The sequence below is a fragment of the Schistocerca serialis genome, chromosome 5 (genome assembly GCF_023864345.2).
Source record: "Schistocerca serialis cubense isolate TAMUIC-IGC-003099 chromosome 5, iqSchSeri2.2, whole genome shotgun sequence".
NCBI classification, from domain to species: Eukaryota; Metazoa; Arthropoda; class Insecta; order Orthoptera; family Acrididae; genus Schistocerca; species Schistocerca serialis.
Window position 1 is genome coordinate 147,564,986 of NC_064642.1, and position 21,908 is coordinate 147,586,893.

Genomic DNA, 21,908 nt, shown 5'->3' on the forward strand with positions numbered 1-21,908 from the left:
AGAGTAGACAAAGGTCTGTTGGTCAGGAGCACAACAGGTATGGCAGTCTTATTCTTGTGTCTGTCTGCAATTCAATATCTCCTCTATACAGCGAGTAGCAATCTTTTCTTTTCATAACATGGTCTTTATTCCATCCTGGATTTTCCATTGTTTGAACTTCGTATGAAGATAAGATGGAGCTAGGGTTGCCATACGTCGTGGACCGTCCGCGATTTTATGATCGAAGATGGGTGTCCTGGACGAAGAGGAAAATGTCCACGAAAAAAGTGGTTAGTAAGTAAAAAGAATTTTTTTACACAACTTTTGCCACTGTCCACCGATCAAGTGTTTCATAACTCCTCAAACCTGACAATAGTCATTAAAACCTGTGCTGATATTCCGTGTCACTTCAGAATTGCTTTGCTATTTTCAGAACAGACTGTGGAAGCAGTGCAATAATCAATTCTTTTCGATTGTTTCAGTTTTCCACAGCTGGTTTACAATGAAACCTCCAGTACAGTGTCTGAGTGTGTGTGTATAAAATAACTGAAATGCACACCAACGGTCACTTGCACAACATTTCGGTCCATGTTTCAACCACATATTTGTAATCACCAGATTTTGTCCTTGATTTTCGTCCTTGTATTATGGCAACTCTACATGGAGCTCCATTTGCTGAAAGAATCTGTCAACCTCCTCTTCTGTTAGACCTGTTTCGGCAAATCTGGAAAGGGTTATCTGATAATAGGAGCCTTAGTAAAGAATAAACCCCTTAACAATGTGCAGAAGGCTTTCACCATATGGATATTGTGCTTGTATTCCATGAATGTATACAGTGTCTTTGATACTGAAATTTTGTATGTATGCTTGTTCAGTAACCTCCAGGTCTCATGATGAAACAATAATAATAAGGCATGATCTCAGAATGCACTTCCAGATTTTTCAATAACACAATACAGTGAGGAAAAATGGCTGTAACGGAAGTTAGACTACCTCATAAGGGTTCTAATTTGTCCAAAATGAAGATGTACTGAAAAAGGAGCAACTAATATTTTATAAAAAGAAAAATTCACCAGTAAAAATGTAAACTTACAAGCATTCAGAATGGCTGGTCAGTACTTACCTTCAACAGACAATATTGCAAGTACTGCCAATAGACGTATTTATAAATAGAAAAAAAATCTTTATGTAGCTTTAGGAACTGTTGGTTTCACATCAGGTAGGAAAGAAGGATAGAAAGGAACTAACAGTTCTGAATTTAGTAATAGTTATTTTTTATATTTCTAAAAGTATTTGTTGCAGTACTTGCAAGTTAGTCTACTTCCTTTAAATATTATGGTTAACCAATAGTTAAACAAAGTACTGAATGTTCCTGTATGAAAAACACTACATTTTACATGCAAATGCCTTTGTTACATTATACGAGGGTGAGTCAAATGAAAACCTTAAATATATTTTTTAAATATTGTTTATTGTGTAGAAGTGGTACAAAACTGTATCACTTTTCAACATAATCTCCCCCATGCTCAATGGAAGTCCTCCAGCACTTACAAAGTCTATAAATTCCTTTAGAAAAAAATTCTTTTGGTAGTCCGCACAACCACTCATGCACCACGTGGCGTACCTCTTCATCAGAATGGGACGTTTTTCCTCCCATTGCCTCTTTGAGTGGTCCAAACATATGGAAATCACTTGGAGCAAGGTCTGGTGAGTATGACGGATGAGGAAGACACTCAAAATGCAGTTCTGTGATTGTTGCAACTGTAGTACGGGCAGTGTGGGGCCTTGCATTGTCATGTTGCAAAAGGACACCTGCTGACAGCAATCCAAGTCAGTTTATTATATTGCAATCTGCAGATGATATTTTAAGGGGATCTGTGTATGATGCACTGGTGACAGTGGTCCCTCTAGGCATGTAAAGCTCCAAAACGACCCCTTTTTCGTCTCAAAAGAGAGTCAGCATAACCTTTCCTGCTGATGGTTCTTTTCGAAACTTCCTTGGTTTTGGTGATGAGGAATGGCGCCATTCCTTGCTCGCTCTCTTTGTTTCCGGTTGATGGGAGTGAACCCAGGTTTCGTCCCCAGTAATGATTCTTGCAAGGAAGCCACCACCTTCTCATTCAAAGCACCAAAGAAGTTCTTCACAAGCATCAACACCTCATTCTCTCATTTCAGGAGTCAGCTGCTGTGGCACCCATCTCGCAGACACTTTGTGAAACTGGAGCACATCATGCACAATGTGGTGTGCTGACCCATGACTAATCTGTAAACATACTGCAATGTCATTCAGTGTCACTCGGCAGTTTTCCTTCACTATGGCTTCAACTGCTGCAATGTTCTGTGGAGTCACAACTTGTTGTGCCTGTCCTGGATGAGGAGCATCTTCCACTGAAGTCACACCATTTTGGAACTTCCTACTCCATTCGTAAACTTGCTGCTGTGACAAACATGCGTCACCGTACTGAACCTTCATTCGTCGACAAATTTCAATAGGTTTCACACCTTCACTAGACAAAAACCGAATAATAGAATGCTGTTCTTCCCTAGTGCAAGTCGCAAGTGGGGCGGCCATCTTTATACTGATAATACGATGGTATGTGTGCATCTGCACTATTCTGTCACCTACAGGCCATTCTGCATGCTGTTTGTAGCATGCTTAGCAACTTACAGGATAACGGCGTGAAATTTCGATTTGTTATTACAAATTTATGGTTTTCATTTGACTCACCCTCGTATTGTCTACATGTTGCTACTGTGTGTGTGAGGAAAGGGGAGGGAAAGGGTGTTACAAATATTCCCACGCACCCCCCCCACCCCCACTCTCTCTCTCTCTCTCTCTCTCTCTCTCTCTCTCTCTCTCTCTCTCCCCCCCCCCACCCTCCCCCCTCCCCTCCTCCCCCCCTCCCCCCTCCCTCCCTGCCCCCCTTCTCTCTCTCTCTCTCTCTCTCTCTCTCTCTCTCTCTCTTTCTCTTTCTTTTCTTTTTTGTGTATGTACCATATGGGATGCCAAATGTAGCTGGAGGTGCAGATAAGTTAATTTTGTAGGCTGATTGTCAAAAAAAAACCTTTTCATTTCATGGCTAATCTATTTTTACTTAAACCTTTGACTGCACTAGATATGTTTTAATACTGCTACATCCCCAGGTGCTCTGGATGCATTTACACACACTGTTATTCATTTCATCAGCTGCTCTAGACATGTATACACGTGCTCACTTGCCACTGCATACGTACGCCCGACATGTTACAACAGGCTGTCATCATCTCCACCTTTCCCCCCATCCCTCTCCCCTCCCCCTCCCCTCCCCCTCTGAGTGCTCTGGAAGTATTAATGTGTGAGGCACTTATTGGCCAGGTAGAGTGGCCAGGTAGCAGCATTTCCACCATGAGTGCTCAGTAGCTTTTCAATATTCAGCCTGTGTGCATTTACTGCTGTGATTTTATTTGTGTTGCTGTTTTCATCTTCATTTTTGACAACAACAAAAATAGCACACCATTGTGATTGTACAGAGGAAGAAATCGTAAAGATGGTGACAGGCATGTATAAAGACCATTTTAATAGCATTGATTGAGACACTAGCTGGAAAGCTGACATCATTTCATGCAGCTATAAAGCATTCTAAAGGTTGTAAATAAACAAAAGGTACTGATGGAAACCAAAATAATTAAAACATGTAGTTACTTAGTGATAACATCTTGTGACATAATAAAAAACAGGTTTCGATCAAAGCCAAGTAGGCCACATAGAAAACCACAAATATTAATGTGTACAATGCCACAGTATTCTTTTTTGATGAGATATTAAATGCTCTTAAGGGTAGTACATTGTTTCATTGAAAAAGCTATAGTTACTTCCATATCTCAATAGATAAAAAAGTTTGAGCATTAATCACATGAAAAAATATGCACCTCCTTGTGTGCTATCATTAGAAGAAAGCCTTGTTTTGATATCTTGAACTGTTTATGAAATACGACACATATGATGTCCACATGATTCACGTTGCACATGGGCAAAATACTGGCCATTCAGTGTGCAACCGTCCCTTAGCTATAAAAACCAATGGTAATAGATATCACTCTGCTCTCAGCTTTAAATACAATTTAATATGTTAGCTACATTTCATTCACAGCAATGTATGAGCTAAAATGAACCATACACAAAATCTATGCAATATGTTTTTATTTCTGCAAAATTCTTAAATTGTGTGTGATGCTTATCTTAATTTGATAAGTGCAGTAGCTATGATGAATAAAAAAAATAAAGTCTGTCCTGTACTGAGTGAATATATCAGGCTGTAAGATTGGTAAGAAGCAAATGTTTTCATTGAATAGGTTTCTTAAAATTGGATGATAGGTATTTCATAGCAGCCAGCAGGTCCGCCCAAGCACATCGCCAATGGTGTGTGAAATGTGCCTGTCTGTAAACATAGTAGGACAGCGTAATTGCATCATACCACTTCACATTGTATCACTTGGCAGTCTGTCCTCTTGTGGCAAAGTGTTCAGTTCGTTATCATATATGAAGCAAATTGGACATGAATTTGTCAAAGACATCTCACCAGACATAGTAACAAACTTGGAGCAAAGAAGTTATTATTGTAGTCCCCGAAGAATGGTGATGTATTAGAGTGATACCACAGATTGATTCATCCTTCCCTTGGTGTTTTACAGTTACAAATATGTGGAGGACAGCAGATATTATAGAAGAGTAACTAGGAAAGAACACTAAAGCAGTGAGGTGAATCCACAGTGACCCATCACTTTCATCATATACTTCTAAAATCCTATAAAAAAACTACAGGAAAGATGTAATTTGTAGGCATGAAACAATATTGACATAACCTATGTGTATGCAGTAATTCATTTCTTGAAAAGCTTTGAAGTGAAAAAATTAAGTTGTCAGAATAGCTGTATTTATTTTGCATCGAATGTGTGAAACTTAGAACAGCACAAGAAGTCATCACACCCAGCTTTCCAGTAATATTCAGCCAAGCAAGCCAGGCCATGCAGCAAAACCACTACACAGGTAGCTGCCAGAGTGTGGTCTCTCCATGTAGGTACCAGTATAAGGCAACAACAAAGCAGCACTCAGCACAGAATGCAGTGAGAGCATCTGTAGCAATCAAAATGTTAATGTGTTAGTTTGTGGTAATTTTGTTCCTGTACAGAGTGCAGTCCATAAGTTTCCAAACAATGATGGTAAATTCAAAATCAAAGTTGTACAAGTTTTAACTGTTTATTTATTCAAAATAGGTTTCATTTGACATGATACATTACATTTCAATTGTCTCATCAAAGTCTTTCAGAATGTTCTGAGTTGCTCAGTGACAACTTCATGGAACTACACAACTGAATGTTGAACTCTTATGGGTGCATTTTTAGTTTTGGGAACAGAAAATAAAATTATTCAGTCTTGGCAGATCTTGAGAATAAAGTAGATGGTGGAAAGTTGCAAATTGCTTTTCAGCAGAAACAGGTGATTCATTGCTGTCTAAAAGTGAGGGCAGTGTCATGCAGCAGGAGAAAACAATGGTACTTAAAGAGATCCAAGCATACATGTTGGATTTAAGTTAGAAAGTGCTGCAATATTTTCTGATAATGTGCATATCACACTATTGGCTGGGAGTCCCCTGCAGGGGTGTTCAGCTACTTGGTGTAAGCACGTAAGCACCCCCCCCCCCCCCCCCCCCCAGTGACTTGCATCAGTGATGAAATGGTCATAAGGACAACACACACACCTAGTTCTGAGTGGAGGAAATCCTAGACTTGGCCAGGAATTGAAACCGGATCATACGATCGAGGTCAGCAACATTAACCACAAGACTGTAAGCTACTGACAAATTTTCTGATAGAATTTTGTATCTACTGTTCTTTCTACAGGCATGAATTAATTGTGAAAAATGCCAGTGATATCATTAAAAACATGACCAACATTGCCTATGCCCTTCATTTTTGCAAAGTGTGTTTTTCTTAATCCTCCCCCCCCCCCCCTCCTCCCACCAACACCACCACCCCAAACCTTTTCTGGATTTTATCTCTAGAAATAACATTGTCTAAAAAGTTTTAATTGTGGTTAACAGGTCTTGACAAGACACAGTTTCACCATCCACTTGCTTTTGTATCAGCTTCAGCTCTCATTCAATCTTCATGGCAAACTCTATGAAGTCACTGTTTTAAGGATGTTTGACATCCTTCTATCATCTGAGATATAACTTTTCAGCTACCTTTAACATCTATGTCACTTGTGATTTTACCATGCCTCGCATCATTTGTTGATTTTCACTCATTTAATAATAAATTTCTTTTAATAAGCTTCTAGAGGAGTAAGATGTACAAATAACTTCTTTACTTATCTTCTTTTCTTGTAGTTGGGTCCAGTTCTTCATGTTTAAGGTGTTAATCTTGAGGCTGAAATTTTTGATATTGTAGATTCCAAATGACATGATAACTACTGAAAATTTGCCTGTTTTTATCTTGATTTTTCAGTATCACACCGTCTTTACAATCTCCACTTTTAAATAAAAAATTACATTGTTATTACCAAAATTAAAAACACGTCCGATCACATGAGAGGCATGCCCACTACTAACACATTCTGCAGTACTAACAATATTCCAAACAGTTTACAGACTTTCTTGACCCTTCCTGGTAATATCCTTGTAAGTGCATCAATCAATGTCATTTTGTCAAATGATTTGTCAGAGTGTGTTAATTTCGTAAGTTGATTCATACAAAACTCTTTCAGAGTAGCATCCCTATTCCTATAATTACAAACATTCAGAAATTCCATTCTAGTTCTCCCCTGTTCAGCTTCTGACCAAAATTTATTTGAAAAACTTTTTTTGAAACTTTGATATGTTTCCCACTGATTTGAATTTAGATGTACCCAGACAGAGTTTCACCTTCAAGACATCTTTTAATAAATTTAATTTTTTGATTGTCACTCATGCCTGACACAAAACTATCTGTACAATGTTGCAGAAAATCCACTGGATGTAAATTGTTTGATGGAAAACTTTTGTTAGGAAAGTTGGACCACGCAATACAATTGTTTGAATATAGATTTTTGTGAATGCAGTTTTCCTGAACTGCTGACATTTGTTGATCTAAAGCAATTGCATTAGTTTGCATATTGTTTTCAATATTTAACATTTTTTGATCTAAGCTACTAAAGTCCTGCTGCTCCATTTTTTCCGTTACGACCTTCTGTTCAGTTCTGACATCATTAATATTCTTATATCTAAAAACAAAGATGATGTGACTTACCAAAGGAAAGCGCTGGCAGGTCGATAGACACACAAACAAACACAAACATACAAACAAAATTCAAGCTTTCGCAACCAACGGTTGCTTCATCAGGAAAGAGGGAAGGAAATGGAAAGACGAAAGGATGTGGGTTTTAAGGGAGAGGGTAAATAGTCATTCCAATCCCAGGATTGGTTTCGTTTGGTTTGGTAAGTCACATCATCTTTGTTTTTAGATATATTTTTGCCACGTGGAATGTTTCCCTCTATTATATCCATATCATTAATATTCTTAGTTTGTCTTGCAGATTCGGCAATAGATTCATTTTCCAAAACATTTATTTTCTAAGACATCAACTTTTTCATTCACACTTTTTAATCCATCTGACAACCCATTTTTTAGCTCAGAAACTTGATTACTAAGTTGATCTATTGCTGTTGTACCCTATCCATTTTATTATTGTTTTCAGTTTTCAGGTCAGTTAATGGTCCTTGTAGTGAAGTAAATTTTTTGGTTAACTGATCATTAACTGCACTAAATTTGCTGTTGTTATCTGTCTTCATTTCCTCTAGTTTTGCTAAAATTAACTGTAGAATATCAGTTTTTACTGTTTCTTTGTTGACTACACTTTCACTTGGCTCAAAAATGCCCTGACTGGATTCCACAGCTTTCACTTCTACATCACTGCTACCCTCATCTCTGTTCATTTTGTTAACAATCACACAAGTCCACAAAAAAATTAATTTTACAAATAGTTTGTACTTACCTTTCCTTTTTAGATGTCCCTCATCATAGTTGTAAAGTCCTCTTTCAATTGATCCGGTCCGTCATTGTTGGTAGTATCTCATCACCATTGGTATGACATTGTTGGACCGTTCTCAGTCTTCTTTCTTTGAGTGGTTGGAAACCCATTTATATATAAAATGCAAATGACACAAATCACTGTCCCTTCTTCTGTAACAGACAAAAGTTCATTATTAGTCAGTTGATCCCGGATGATGCCACCAGTTGTAATCTTACCCTCCCTCACATCATTTGTTTATATTCACTCATTTTGTAGTAAATTTCTTTTAATAAACTTCAAGAGGAGTAAGATGTACAAATAACTTTCTTTAATTATGTTCTTTTCAAGTAGTTGGCTCCAGTTCTTCTCGTCTATGGGTTGTTTCTTGAGGCTGAAATTTTTGATTTTGTATGTTTCAAATGACATGATAACTATTGAAGATTTGCTTATTTTTATCTTGATTTTTATTTTGTCACATTTTTCAACATCACACTGTCCTTACAATCTCTACTTTTAAATCAAAACTTACATTGTTATTGCCAGAATTGTCCGATCATATCAGAAGCATGCCCACTACTAACTCATGCTGCGGTAGTAACAATATTCCAAGCAGTTTACAAACTTCCTTAACAAATGGAATTCACCCATTTATGTTATTATTTTATAAATGAATTTAGAAATAAATTTAATAATTAGCATCAGATTGCATAATTAATAATAGGAATTTTCATTGTGCCAAATATTTCGTAATTTCAAATGTTCCTAAAAGAAGAGTAATTTTAACTGTACATATAGAGCTAATACATATTGATTGTGACAACAAAAAATAAATCAATTTTTTTTATACGTTTTAGCCTGAAATATAATACATCATATACAAAATCATATGAAATTCCCTTAGGAAAACAGCTGAGATAATATTAACCCATACAAGATTTGAAAATATTTTTGGTATCAATTACTTCTGTTGAATAAAGGTAATGTTAGAGGAGGGTGTCCCTTTACACAATCATGAATGCTTGTTTGATCCAGTTCAGACTTGCCCACATGCCGTATCATTTCAGTTGTCTTTTGTCACTGAAAAATCAGCTTTTCAACAAACTATAATTGGTATCAACTGTTCCTCCTTTTCACCCATCTTCTGAGCCTTGACATGTGCACATGTTGCTTGAACAACAATGGCCTCTTAAAAACATGACTGTTCAAAATTGTCCGAACTACACTCCTGGAAATGGAAAAAAGAACACATTGACACCGGTGTGTCAGACCCACCATACTTGCTCCGGACACTGCGAGAGGGCTGTACAAGCAATGATCACACGCACGGCACAGCGGACACACCAGGAACCGCGGTGTTGGCCGTCGAATGGCGCTAGCTGCGCAGCATTTGTGCACCGCCGCCGTCAGTGTCAGCCAGTTTGCCGTGGCATACGGAGCTCCATCGCAGTCTTTAACACTGGTAGCATGCCGCGACAGCGTAGACGTGAACCGTATGTGCAGTTGACGGACTTTGAGCGAGGGCGTATAGTGGGCATGCGGGAGGCCGGGTGGACGTACCGCCGAATTGCTCAACATGTGGGGCGTGAGGTCTCCACAGTACATCGATGTTGTCGCCAGTGGTCGGCTGAAGGTGCACGTGCCCGTCGACCTGGGACCGGACTGCAGCGACGCACGGATGCACGCCAAGACCGTAGGATCCTACGCAGTGCCGTTGGGGACCGCACCGCCACTTCCCAGCAAATTAGGGACACTGTTGCTCCTGGGGTATCGGCGAGGACCATTCGCAACCGTCTCCATGAAGCTGGGCTACGGTCCCGCACACCATTAGGCCGTCTTCCGCTCACGCCCCAACATCGTGCAGCCCGCCTCCAGTGGTGTCGCGACAGGCGTGAATGGAGGGACGAATGGAGACGTGTCGTCTTCAGTGATGAGAGTCACTTCTGCCTTGGTGCCAATGATGGTCGTATGCGTGTTTGGCGCCGTGCAGGTGAGCGCCACAATTAGGACTGCATACGACCGAGGCACACAGGGCCAACACCCGGCATCATGGTGTGGGGAGCGATCTCCTACACTGGCCGTACACCACTGGTGATCGTCGAGGGGACACTGAATAGTGCACGGTACATCCAAACTGTCATCGAACCCATCGTTCTACCATTCCTAGACCGGCAAGGGAACTTGCTGTTCCAACAGGACAATGCACGTCCGCATGTATCCCGTGCCACCCAACGTGCTGTAGAAGGTGTAAGTCAACTACCCTGGCCAGCAAGATCTCCGGATCTGTCCCCCATTGAGCATGTTTGGGACTGGATGAAGCGTCGTCTCACGCGGTCTGCACGTCCAGCACGAACACTGGTCCAACTGAGGCGCCAGGTGGAAATGGCATGGCAAGCCGTTCCACAGGACTACATCCAGCATCTATACGATCGTCTCCATGGGAGAATAGCAGCCTGCATTGCTGCGAAAGATGGATATACACTGTACTAATGCCGACATTGTGCATGCTCTGTTGCCTGTGTCTATGTGCCTGTGGTTCTGTCAGTGTGATCATGTGATGTATCTGACCCCAGGAATGTGTCAATAAAGTTTCCCCTTCCTGGGACAATGAATTCACGGTGTTCTTATTTCAATTTCCAGGAGTGTATGTACTGCAGCAGTCGTCTGATTGTTAGAATTTTCAGGAAATCTACAGGGACCAATAAACATCCCATTAAATTTAGGTTTATATGACTTCTGCTCAGTATGATAAGTCATTTAGAATTCCAAGTGAGAAGAGAGCAAAACAGTAAACATAGCAAGAATGAGAAATAATAATGTGAAGAAATTACAAAGATTTGGAGCACTGTATAATTTGCAATCACAAATAGATAAAAAAGTAATCCATAAAGTGTGATTGCAATATTTCACTTTCTCTTTATTCTCTCTTTTACGCCTCAGGTTCCACATCACAAACTTTTTTTCATCCCCATGTTAGTTAATTATAAATTATTAAAGTCTTCATGTATAAGCAGGATGTATCATCTCCTTCAGAGTGCTGCAATTGCTGCTCAACATATAAGCAAATAAGACAATATCAATGTGCTTCAGAGTCGATAAAAACAAAATCTTCATTTCTTATAATTTTATTTAAAAAGAAAATTAAACTGTATATTTGTGGTCTTGTTGAAGAAAATGTTTGCTGAATAAATTGGCGTTATAGAAAAATACACATAGACTATGAAATTTTTTTCCTTGTTGCAGATATTTGCAATCTTCCTAGGGTTGTTGGACCCTGCAGTGGAAGCATTCCTCAGTGGTATTATGATAGAGTGACTGATTCATGCTATGAATTTGACTATGGTGGATGCCAAGGCAACAAAAATAAATTTGATGACAAACAGCAGTGTGAACAGTACTGTAAGAGGTATCACTTTACAACTTCTGCCCCTGATGTGAGCGCTTTGCTACTAACCACCCAGGATGATAGGATGAATGAGATAGAAAGCACAGATATCTGCAGTGCACCAGTAGATCCTGGTCCCTGTCAAGGCTCAATTGTGTCATGGTATTATGACAAGCGCTCTGGAAGATGTGGATCATTTGCATATGGTGGTTGTGGAGGAAATGCCAACAGATTCCAATCAGAAGAACAGTGTGAGAGGCAGTGTGGAGCATTTAAAGGACAAGGTCAGTGCACTTACACTTTGGGACAAAAAAATGATAGTAAAGTTTCAAATAATATAATTAAATGAAAAATTAAGTCTTATGGGCAGTGTATTAGTTGATGTCTGTCTTCAAAGGATCTCAGCTTCAAAACAACATATATATTTACATTTTTATTGCATCAGCTATTCTCTTCACATTAGAGAACACCATTGATGATGTATTTTATTTATTCATATGAAGGATATTGTGCCTTGATCTAGGCATGCTTTTGAACAACTCAGCTAATTCCATTTGTTTTTAGTTGTGGCATGTCAAAGCACATAGTATGACTAAAAGTTGTTGCAATTCATATTCTGATAATTCTACAACTTACTTAGGTATAAGGCATGATGAAGCAACCAGGAAATATTTGAAACTTGTTTTTGCTTGCAGTTCGTGAGTTTTGTATATACAAACAGTCAGTGAGCAGGATATGACATATGTGGATATATACTAATATGCCAAAAAATAATGATCGCTACTTAACATAGGATTGAGTGCCATCTCATGGTGTTGTGGCATGTATATGATAAGGGAATTATATAAACAGAACATCATTCTAGTGGAGCAGAAACAAGTGGGGAATCATACTAGCAGTAATAATGGCTGCAAATGGGGATGTCCACTGACATAAGTGACTTTGACAAGGGGCAGAAGATTGTGGCCCAATGTCTGTGAATGAGCATCCCAGAAATGGCGAAGCTGGTCAACTGTTCACAAGAGCATTTGTGGAAGGTGGTTGAAGGATGATGAATCCACAGTTAGGCAACAATTTGTTGGGTATCCATGTCACATCACAGGCTTGCCCACTCTGGAAAGCAGAATCTGTGTCAGATCTAGTGATGGAGTACAATGTTGGTGCAGGCATAAGTGTTTTTACACCACTGAACATGGAGCTCTGCACTGACTCTTATGTATTCCAATGTTGACCTATCATCAGTTGCAAATGTAATTGACGTAAGATCATCAAGATTGGAGTGTGGATCAACAGAATTGTGTCATCTTGTTAGATAAGTCACATTTCTGGGTCACACCAGGTCAATGGACTTGTCAGTATATGCTGCCATCAAGGTGAGCGGCCGCTAGAAACAGGCACCATGTCTTGGATGCAGGTTGACAGGGGCAGTATTATGCTATGGGTGACATTCACCTGGCCTTCCATGGGGCCTATGGTAGTAATCAAAAACAACAGAAAACTACATGAACAGTAACGTGAGCCACCTGCGTTCCTTCATGCTTGGTGCCCTCCCTTGTGCCAATAGCATCTTCTAGCCGAATAACTGTCTGTGTCACAAGACCAGAATTGTGCTGTAATTGCTTGAGGAGCATGGTACTGTGGATGTTTTGGCCACCAGATTTGCCTGATCTGAACACTATGGAACACATCTGGGCTGCTACAGGGCACGAGCTTTGCACTCACAAACCACCAGCCCAAAATTTAAAGCAACTACATGACATGTGCATAAATATCTGGTGCCGTGTACATCTGGTAACCTAGCAAGGGCTTGTTGAAACTATGCCATGCAGTATCACTGCATTTCCAGAATCGCTGCTGTGTTGCATTCAAAAGGTGGACCAACTCCCTACTAAGCAGGTAGTCATTATGTATTGGCTCATAAGTGTAAGTGACAGATACGGAAATAAGAAATCTCCTCCATACCAACTGGGATCGACTCTGAAAACATCACTCACACAAAACATTGGTCATGCAAATATGATTGATCATATGTGGTATCAAGTGAAATATGTTACTTGGTTGAAGGTTCCGTGATAGAAAGGACACAGCTTGAATGAAAAGTCATTGACAGATGTTGTGAATTGGTGTTGAGGAGCCACTCTCACATCAACAGTTTATATATGGCAATAAGAAAATGAATCCTAAACACCCATGCAAAACATGATTATATAATCTTATTCCACTATTATGTTGTGTGGTAAATATGTCTTGAGGACAGGCGGGTTTTGTCAGACAGCCCAAGGATTTGGTGTAAAATGTAGTATGTACAGTGGTTACCAAATGTGATCCCTCTCATTTTGAGGCACCAGTGTGTTAATCCTTGGGAGTGTCTGTAATACCTCCATATGATACTTTATCAGTTTATGTGACAGTGTCTTCCTGAGTTTCATTTGTGTATTATAAGTGCATAAAACTTAATATGAAATAGATTTAATGCATGTCACAACAAATAATACATCATATATTACACATAACTGTCCTGTAAATTTTACCACCTGTTTTTCACCATATTATGTACTGATAGATGAATAACATACCTAATTTTAGTCTAGAGCTGTCTATCCCATGGTGTATAGAGTAATATTTTGTTACCTATTTTATCATAAGGTTTTGGTACAAAAAATGCATGATGATCATGGAGTATGACATACAGACCCTCATTACAGATGATTCTTAATTCAAGATGTAAACTGGTTCCCAACATTATTAGCCAACACGTAGCATGCTTATGTTAGTTAATTTCATTGTAGTAATGTTTTTGTCTATGATCATGTGAAATTATTACTTTACCTGCACTTTTGACTTAAGCATAAGAACATTTACTGAGCTCATGACTGGAAGAGCTTAAGGAATTTGTAACACATAGTCAACAAGAAATGTTGTTGTGTAGTATATGCAATGGCATAATGTAATTTTTGTAGAAAAGGTTGTTTTAATGTGGAGAGCTGCATCTGAGCATAGATCTGGTGGCCATGAAATCAATCATGACACAATAAAAAGAAACTGAAGATAATTTTTGCAGTCAAGAGGCAAATTTATTTTTAATTTCAACTTAACCTACTGCCACCAGCTGTAGTGCATGTAGTGTGGCATAGCTGTTAGCGTTGTTGGCTAGTGTACTGCGGATTGCCATTTCAGACTTGCTAACCAGCAAATATTTGTTATTTAGTGTTTGTCATTTTTGAAAGGTTCTCAAAACTTCTTGTGTTTGTGTATTCTGGAGTAATCAGTGTTTGTATAAATAGCAGCACCCTCTGTCCAGGAGCTCAGTTCTGTTCTTGCTGTAAGTTGATGTTTGTAATAAACATGCTTTCACTGCTAAGTGTTGTACTTCATTGATGACTCTGATTTTGGATTGGTTATTGAGTGTGGTTACGATGTGACATTGTTCAGTGAAAACACCAGGTACTTCAAAATATCTGAAGCACTGTGGCTCCAATTAGGCAATGCAACAGGTGTCACCTATACTGACAGGAACTGGAGTACATGCAGTATATTTATTCCCAAGTTCTATATATCCAGGATACCAATGGATTCCAGACCAGCAATAAGTTAGGTGCACACAGGCATCCATCAGTGTTTTTCTGAGAAGCTAGTCAGGAAACAACGAAATGGTTAATTGAGTCCACTGAGTCGTCAAATACAGTGGGGCGGGTGACATGAAGTGTTTGACAAATGTGTAGTTTTACTTGGATGGCACAGCACAGCAATGGTCCAAGAACATCAAACAGAAACTTGATAGCTGGGACAATCAATAGCGAGCCCACTTTGAAGAGGAACAATTGAAAAACAGAGCCCAGTGTCAGGAGGAAACAACACAATTCAACACACAGAACCTTTTGGCACTATACCACATTGTGAATCCAAAAATGACAGAAACTGATAAAATTTCACATTTGATGACTGGGATCACGGAAGACTTGTACCAAGCTGTTCTGGTAAAGGATGTTACAACAAACAAAGAATAAGTGGTACTAGTGCATTAATGAAATGCAACAGAAACTAGTTGAATGAAAGAAGTGTGGCCAACTCCCAAATGTGGTCCCTATGGCAACTGCAGAAGACAACCTTGACCTTGCCTCTCTCAGAAACGAGATAGTGAGAGAAGAGAGCATTTTAAGGGAACCAGAGTAAGCAGTAGATAACAGACATGAATGTCGACCCCATAAGTCAGGAAGTACTAGAGAAGATTGAAGAAGAAGTTGATCTTTAGCACCAATCTTCGCCACCAGTTGAACATACCAGTAAGAATGGACTCAACGAACTTATGCTTCAGTTGTCAAATGGCAATTCAGCACCTCAGAAATAGAGTTATTTCCAATTCAAATGCCAAGTTTAATGCCCCACAGAAAAAAAGATATCTGGAGGATAGAGGTTAGCAAAGTGGTGTGTTTCCACCACGTACTGTCCACCCCAATAGCTTAGTGGTCAGTGTGACAGATTGCCATCCTATGTGCCTGGGTTCAATTCCCTGCTGGGTCGGAGATTTTCTCCGCTCAGGGACTGGGTGTTGTGCTGTCTCCATCATCATTTCATCCCCATCTGATGTGCAGGTTGCCCAATGTGGCGTCGAATGTAATAAGACCTGCACCAAGGCGGCCGGACCTGCCCTGCAAGTGGCCTCCCAGCCAATAATGCCAAACGCTCATTTCCATTTTTACCATGTACTATCTATTGTACTTTACTGTGCAGAGAGCAAGTGTGTTTTCAACAACTACTACACTGCCAGATGTCAACCATCACAACAGTTCTGTTCATGCCACTCAATTGCAGATGATTACAGCTGACCTGTGAGATGAACCCTATCACTGCACCCTGGACATGTTATTTCCTAACAAGCCATAGCCATTCCCTGTTGTCATATAGAGGTTTGAGCCTTCATCTACCCGCCGAATTCTGGAAAACTGAGCGAGGCAAACATGTTTGGAGGTGAGGCCATCGCAGATGGAAATCTTCCATGAATGACAGTCACCAAGATACCAGGAAATCTCATTAATGTTGTCACTGACAGCGAACTTGTCTGGGTACTAGGCTACTGGCAAATTGAGGTTGATGACAATGACAGAAAAAATACTACCCTCATAACACTTCATGATATCCTTGTGTTCAAGGTCATGACATTTTGACTGTGTATCACTCCATCCACCTTCAAAATCATGAGGGACAATCTGCTGCAACACATTAAATGGGTGACATGTCTTTGCTCTCTGGATGTTACTGTCATTTTTTCAGAGACATTTGAAGAACATCTAAGCTAACCATCTTGAAGAGTATTCAAGCATCAAGCCTCAACTTGAATCTGAAAAAGTGTCTCTTTGCTCTCCAAGAAATAAAAATCTTTCAGCATGTAATGAATACCAGTGGTGTTCATCCTGATCCAGAGAAAATAAGAGCAGGATTAAATTTTCTAACTCTTCAGCATATTCATGATAAAGGAAGTTTGCTCAAAATGTGCTCATACTGCTGGACTTCTGTACCATTGCAAGAACTACAACAGAGAGATGCCAAACTTTCCTGGATTGAGGCACAAGGAAGAGCTGTCTTTATTCTCAATGAGGCACTAAAATCTTCTCCAGTCCTAGCAGTGTATGACAAAAATGCTGAGACACAACTCTACATCTAGCAGATAAAGTACAGGTGCAGTTCAGGTTCCGACTGAGGAAGGTGCTCAAAAGATGATAATTTATGCCTCCATAGCACTCTCTAAGCCAGCGATGATCTATTCTATCACTGAGAAAGAGTGCCTTGGAGTTGTTTGGGCCAAGCCATAACAGATTATGGCCATATTTATTTGGCAAACTGTTCACTGTTGTGACAGACCCTCATTCTCTATGCTGACTAGCCTGAAGGATCTACTGGTTTGACTTGCTGGATGGGCACTGTGGCTTAAGGAGTATGACATCAAAATGGAACACAAATACAGAGACAAACACAAGGACATCATGTGCTTTTCAAGGAATCCTTTTGTGGATGAAATCTCAGTCATTGCAGCACTAAATGATATGGCTGCTGAACAGAGGCAAGATGCAGCATTGCTGAAAACCATAGAAGCCTTGAAGAAGGAGGGAGTATCTAAAGGAGAATTTAAGTTAATAAACTGAGCATTATACAAGAACTGTGATCCAATGGGGAGAAATAGTTGCTCATCATGTCAGCTCTTCTACAGCCGGCTATTCTGAAGTATTGCCATGGCATTTTAGCATCTGGTCACCTGGGATTTTTGAAGACTCTGCACAGAATGAGATGCATGTTATCATTGGCTGGGTCTCTACCAATTCCTTAGACACTATGTGAGCCACTGTAAGGAATGCCAGTCACAGAAGCACATTCTGCCGTTACCTCCGAGGCATGTGGTACCAGTTCTGCCTACATCAACGCCATTCCACCAAACTGGAACTGACATCTTGAGGGGGGGGGGGGGGGGGTTTCCAAACACAACGAAAGGGAATTCATAGATTATAATCTGCACAGGCTATCTCACCCAGTACACTGACATCAAAGCTGTGTTGACTGCTAAATCTCCAGGAATTGCAAAAGTTCCTTGTAGAAGACATCATTGTGTAGCACCTCATGTGATGATCTTGAATCATGGAAAAGTTCTCCAGTCAAGATGGTATCAGAAGTGATTTCATGTTATGGCATCACTCACAGGATGACAATTGCCTACCATCCACAGAAAAATGGCCTCAGAGAATACTTTAATAAGACATTGGCATGTATGCTCTTGATGTATGCTGATATCAAAAAGAGAGACTGGAATGTAATAACACCTGTTGTTACATTCGCATACAACACTGCGAAGTAAGACACTGCAGGATTCACACCATTCTTTCTGTTCCACAGTCACGAGGCAGAGACAATAATGAATACATTATTCACATTTCAACTGTGTGAAACACTTCATCACCACTACCAAAGAAGCAATGCACTGGCTTGCTTACAGACCCTGGATGGCCAGGAGAGAGACCGAGAATGCCATAGCTTCAAACACCAACCAGTGAGATATAGTCTAGGACTGTGCAGAGAGTAAGACTGTTTGAAAGTTACTAACACACTACTTTGGGCCATATCATATCCCTCATTGTTTGTCAGATGTTACATATGAAGTTGAGGATTATGACCCTTCATCAAGATGACAAAAGAATATGGATGTTGTCCATGTCCTCCATATAAAGACCTACTACAGTCATGAGGCGCAGATCGAGGTTCAAGGAAGCTGAAAACCTGCTCAATGATCATGAAGTTCCGGTGCAGGCACCATGATGGCATGGTTAGCATCCCTGGCTAGCATCAAGAGTGCCCAAATCAGAGGGGCGGGGGCTAGATGTGGAGGTATGGAGTACTTTTAATAATTTGGAAGATGAATGGCAACTTATAATTTGCCGTAAAAAAGTTCCAGTTCTGACTCTGTAAAACATGCATAATAACCAAGTTTTAAATCATTTTCTTGAGAGAAAAACACATATTTTTTTTTTTTTCCGTTCCCTGAGAGGTGGTGGGGGCATTGGATAAATAGCAGCATTCTTTGTCCAGGAGTTCAGTTCTGTTCTGCCTGTAAGATGGTGTTCATAATAAACATGCTTTCAGTGCTAAGTATTGTACTTCATTGATGACCTTGGTTTTGGACTTGTACTTGAGAGTGGTTACAGCATGACAATACAACTGTATCCCCACATTCCATCATTGTTGTTGTTGTGGTCTTCAGTCCTGAGACTGATTTGATGCAGCTCTCCATGCTACTCTATCCTTTGCAAGTTTCTTCGTCTCCCAGTACTTAGAGCGACCAACATCCTTCTGAATCTGCTTAGTGTATTCATCTGTTGGTCTCCCTCTATGATTTTTACCCTCCACCCTGCCCTCCAATACTAAATTGGTGATCCCTTGATGCCTCAGAACATGTCCTACCAACTGGTCCCTTCTTCATGTCAAGTTGTGCCACAAACTCCTCTGCTCCCCAATTCTATTCACTACCTCCTCATTATTAGTTATGTGATCTACCCATCTAATCTTCAGCATTCTTCTGTAGCACCACATTTCGAAAGCTTCTATTCTCTTCTTGTCCAAACTATTTATAGTCCATGTTTCACTTCCATACATGGCTACACTCCATACTAATACTTTCAGAAACTACTTCCTGACACTTAGATCTATACTCGATGTTAACAAATTTCTCTTCTTCAGAAACACTTTCCTTCCCATTGCCAGTACACATTTTATATCCTCTCTACATCGACCATAATCAGTTATTTTGCTCCCCAAATAACATAACTCCTTTACTACTTTAAGTGTCTCATTTCCTAATCTAATACCCTCAGCGTCACCCGTCTTAATTCGACTACATTCCATTATCCTCGTTTTGCTTTTGTTGATGTTCATCTTATATCCTCCTTTCAAGACACTGTCCATTCCGTTCAAGTGCTCTTCCAAGTCCTTTGCTGTCTCTGACAGAATTACAATGTCGTCGGTGAACCTGAAAGTTTTTATTTCTTCTCAATGGATTTTAATACCTACTCCGAACTTTTCTTTTGTTTCCTTTATTGCTTGCTCAATATACAGATTGAATAACAGGCTACAACCCTGTCTCACTCCCTTCCCAACCACTGCTTCCCTTTCATGTCTCTCCACTCTTATAACTGCCATCTGGTTTCTGTACAAATTGTAAATAGCCTTTTGCTCCCTGTATTTTACCCCTGCCACCTTAAGAATTTGAAAGAGAGTATTCCAGTCAACATTGTCAAAAGTTTTCTCTAAGTCTACAAATGCTAGAAACGTAGGTTTGTGGTTCCTTAATCTTTCTTCTAAGATAAGTTGTAGAGTCAGTATTGCCTCACATGTTGCAACATTTGTACAGAATCCAAACTGATCTTTCTATTTTTCTGTAAAGAATTCGCATTAGTGTTTTGCAGCTGTGACTTATTAAACTGATAGTTCGGTAATTTTCACAACTGTCAACACATGCTTTCTTTGGAATTGGAATTATTATATTCTTCCTAAAGTCTGAGGGTATTTTGCCTGTCTCATACGTCTTGCTCACCAGATGGTAGAGTTTTGTCAGGACTGGCTCTCCCAAGGCTGTCAGTTGTTCTAATGGAATGTTGTCTACTCCCGGGGCCTTGTTTTGACTCGGGTCTTTCAGTGCTCTGTCAAACTCTTCACGCAATATCGTATCTCCCATTTTATCTTCATCTACATCCTCTTACATTTCCATAATATTGTCCTCAAGTTCACCGCCCTTGTATAGACCCTCTATATACTCCTTCCACCTTTCTGCTTTCCCTTCTTTGCTTAGAACTGGGTTTCCACCTGAGCTCTTGATAATCATACAAGTGGTTCTCTTTTCTCCAAAGGTCTCTTCAATTTTCCTGTAGGCAGTATCTATCTTACTCCTAGTGAGATAAGCCTCTACATCCTTACATATGTCCTCTAGCCATCCCTGCTTAGCCATTTTGCACTTCCTGTCGATCTCATTTTTGATGCGTTTGTATTCCTTTTTGCCTGCTTCATTTACTGCATTTTTGTATTTTCTCCTTTCATCAATTAAATTCAATATTCCTCCTGTTACCCAAGGATTTCTACTAGCCCTCGTCTTTCTACCTACTTGATCCTCTGCTGCCTTCACTACTTCATCCCTGAGAGCTATCCATTCTTCTTCTACTGTATTTCTTCCCCCCATTCCTGTCAATTGTTCCCTTTGTTCCCTTATGCTCTCCCTGAAACTCTGTACAACCTCTGGTTTAGTCAGTTTATCCAGGTCCCATCTCCTTAAATTTCCACCTTTTTGCAGTTTCTTCAGTTTTAATCTATAGGTCATAACCAATAGATTGTGGTCAGAGTCCACATCTGCCCCTGGAAATGTCTTACAATTTAAAATCTGGTTCCTAAATCTCTGTCTTACCATTATATAATCTATCTGATACCTTCTAATATCTTCAGGATTCTTCCATGTGTACATTCCATCATATGTATGATATTTTATTGTATAAGTGATGCATATGATGCTTTTCTTTCAGTGCTGTTCAAGTGTATGATGATTTACCTGTAACTTAGCTTTGCATTAGAACACAAATGTTAATACCTTGTTAAAATGATGTGTTCATTTTCAAATTAAGGGAATTAATAATATTGCTTATAATTATGTCCCAAACAAAATAATCTAATGACTAAGGAGTGAAAATAGTGGTTACCATTTTGCATCTACATCCACAAAAATTATTTTCTTTTTCAGATGTTTGTAACATCCCATTTGATCCTGGGTATTGCCAAGATGCACTGCAAAAATGGTACTATGATGGAACTTCTCGAAGCTGCACACAGTTTAGTTACACAGGCTGTGGTGGAAGTGGAAATCGTTTCAGTAGCCAAGAAGAATGTGAATCTGTTTGTTTACAGTATCAGGAAGTTCCTCCACTTGGCAATGACACTGCTCTTTCCAGACAAGGTATTAAATTCTAGAAGCATAGGTTTTTTTTAACAGTATGT

General features: G+C 39.7%; 1 protein-coding gene across 1 annotated transcript in view; it reads left to right on the top strand.

The window, feature by feature from the left end:
* LOC126481282 (papilin) overlaps positions 1–21,908 on the top strand; it is a 260,118-nt gene that overhangs the window by 157,176 nt on the left and 81,034 nt on the right. Inside the window, exons 27-28 of the mRNA XM_050104920.1 lie at positions 11,249–11,674; positions 21,655–21,867. Of these exons, the coding sequence (XP_049960877.1) occupies positions 11,249–11,674; positions 21,655–21,867 (639 nt within the window). The remainder of the gene's footprint in view (positions 1–11,248; positions 11,675–21,654; positions 21,868–21,908) is intronic.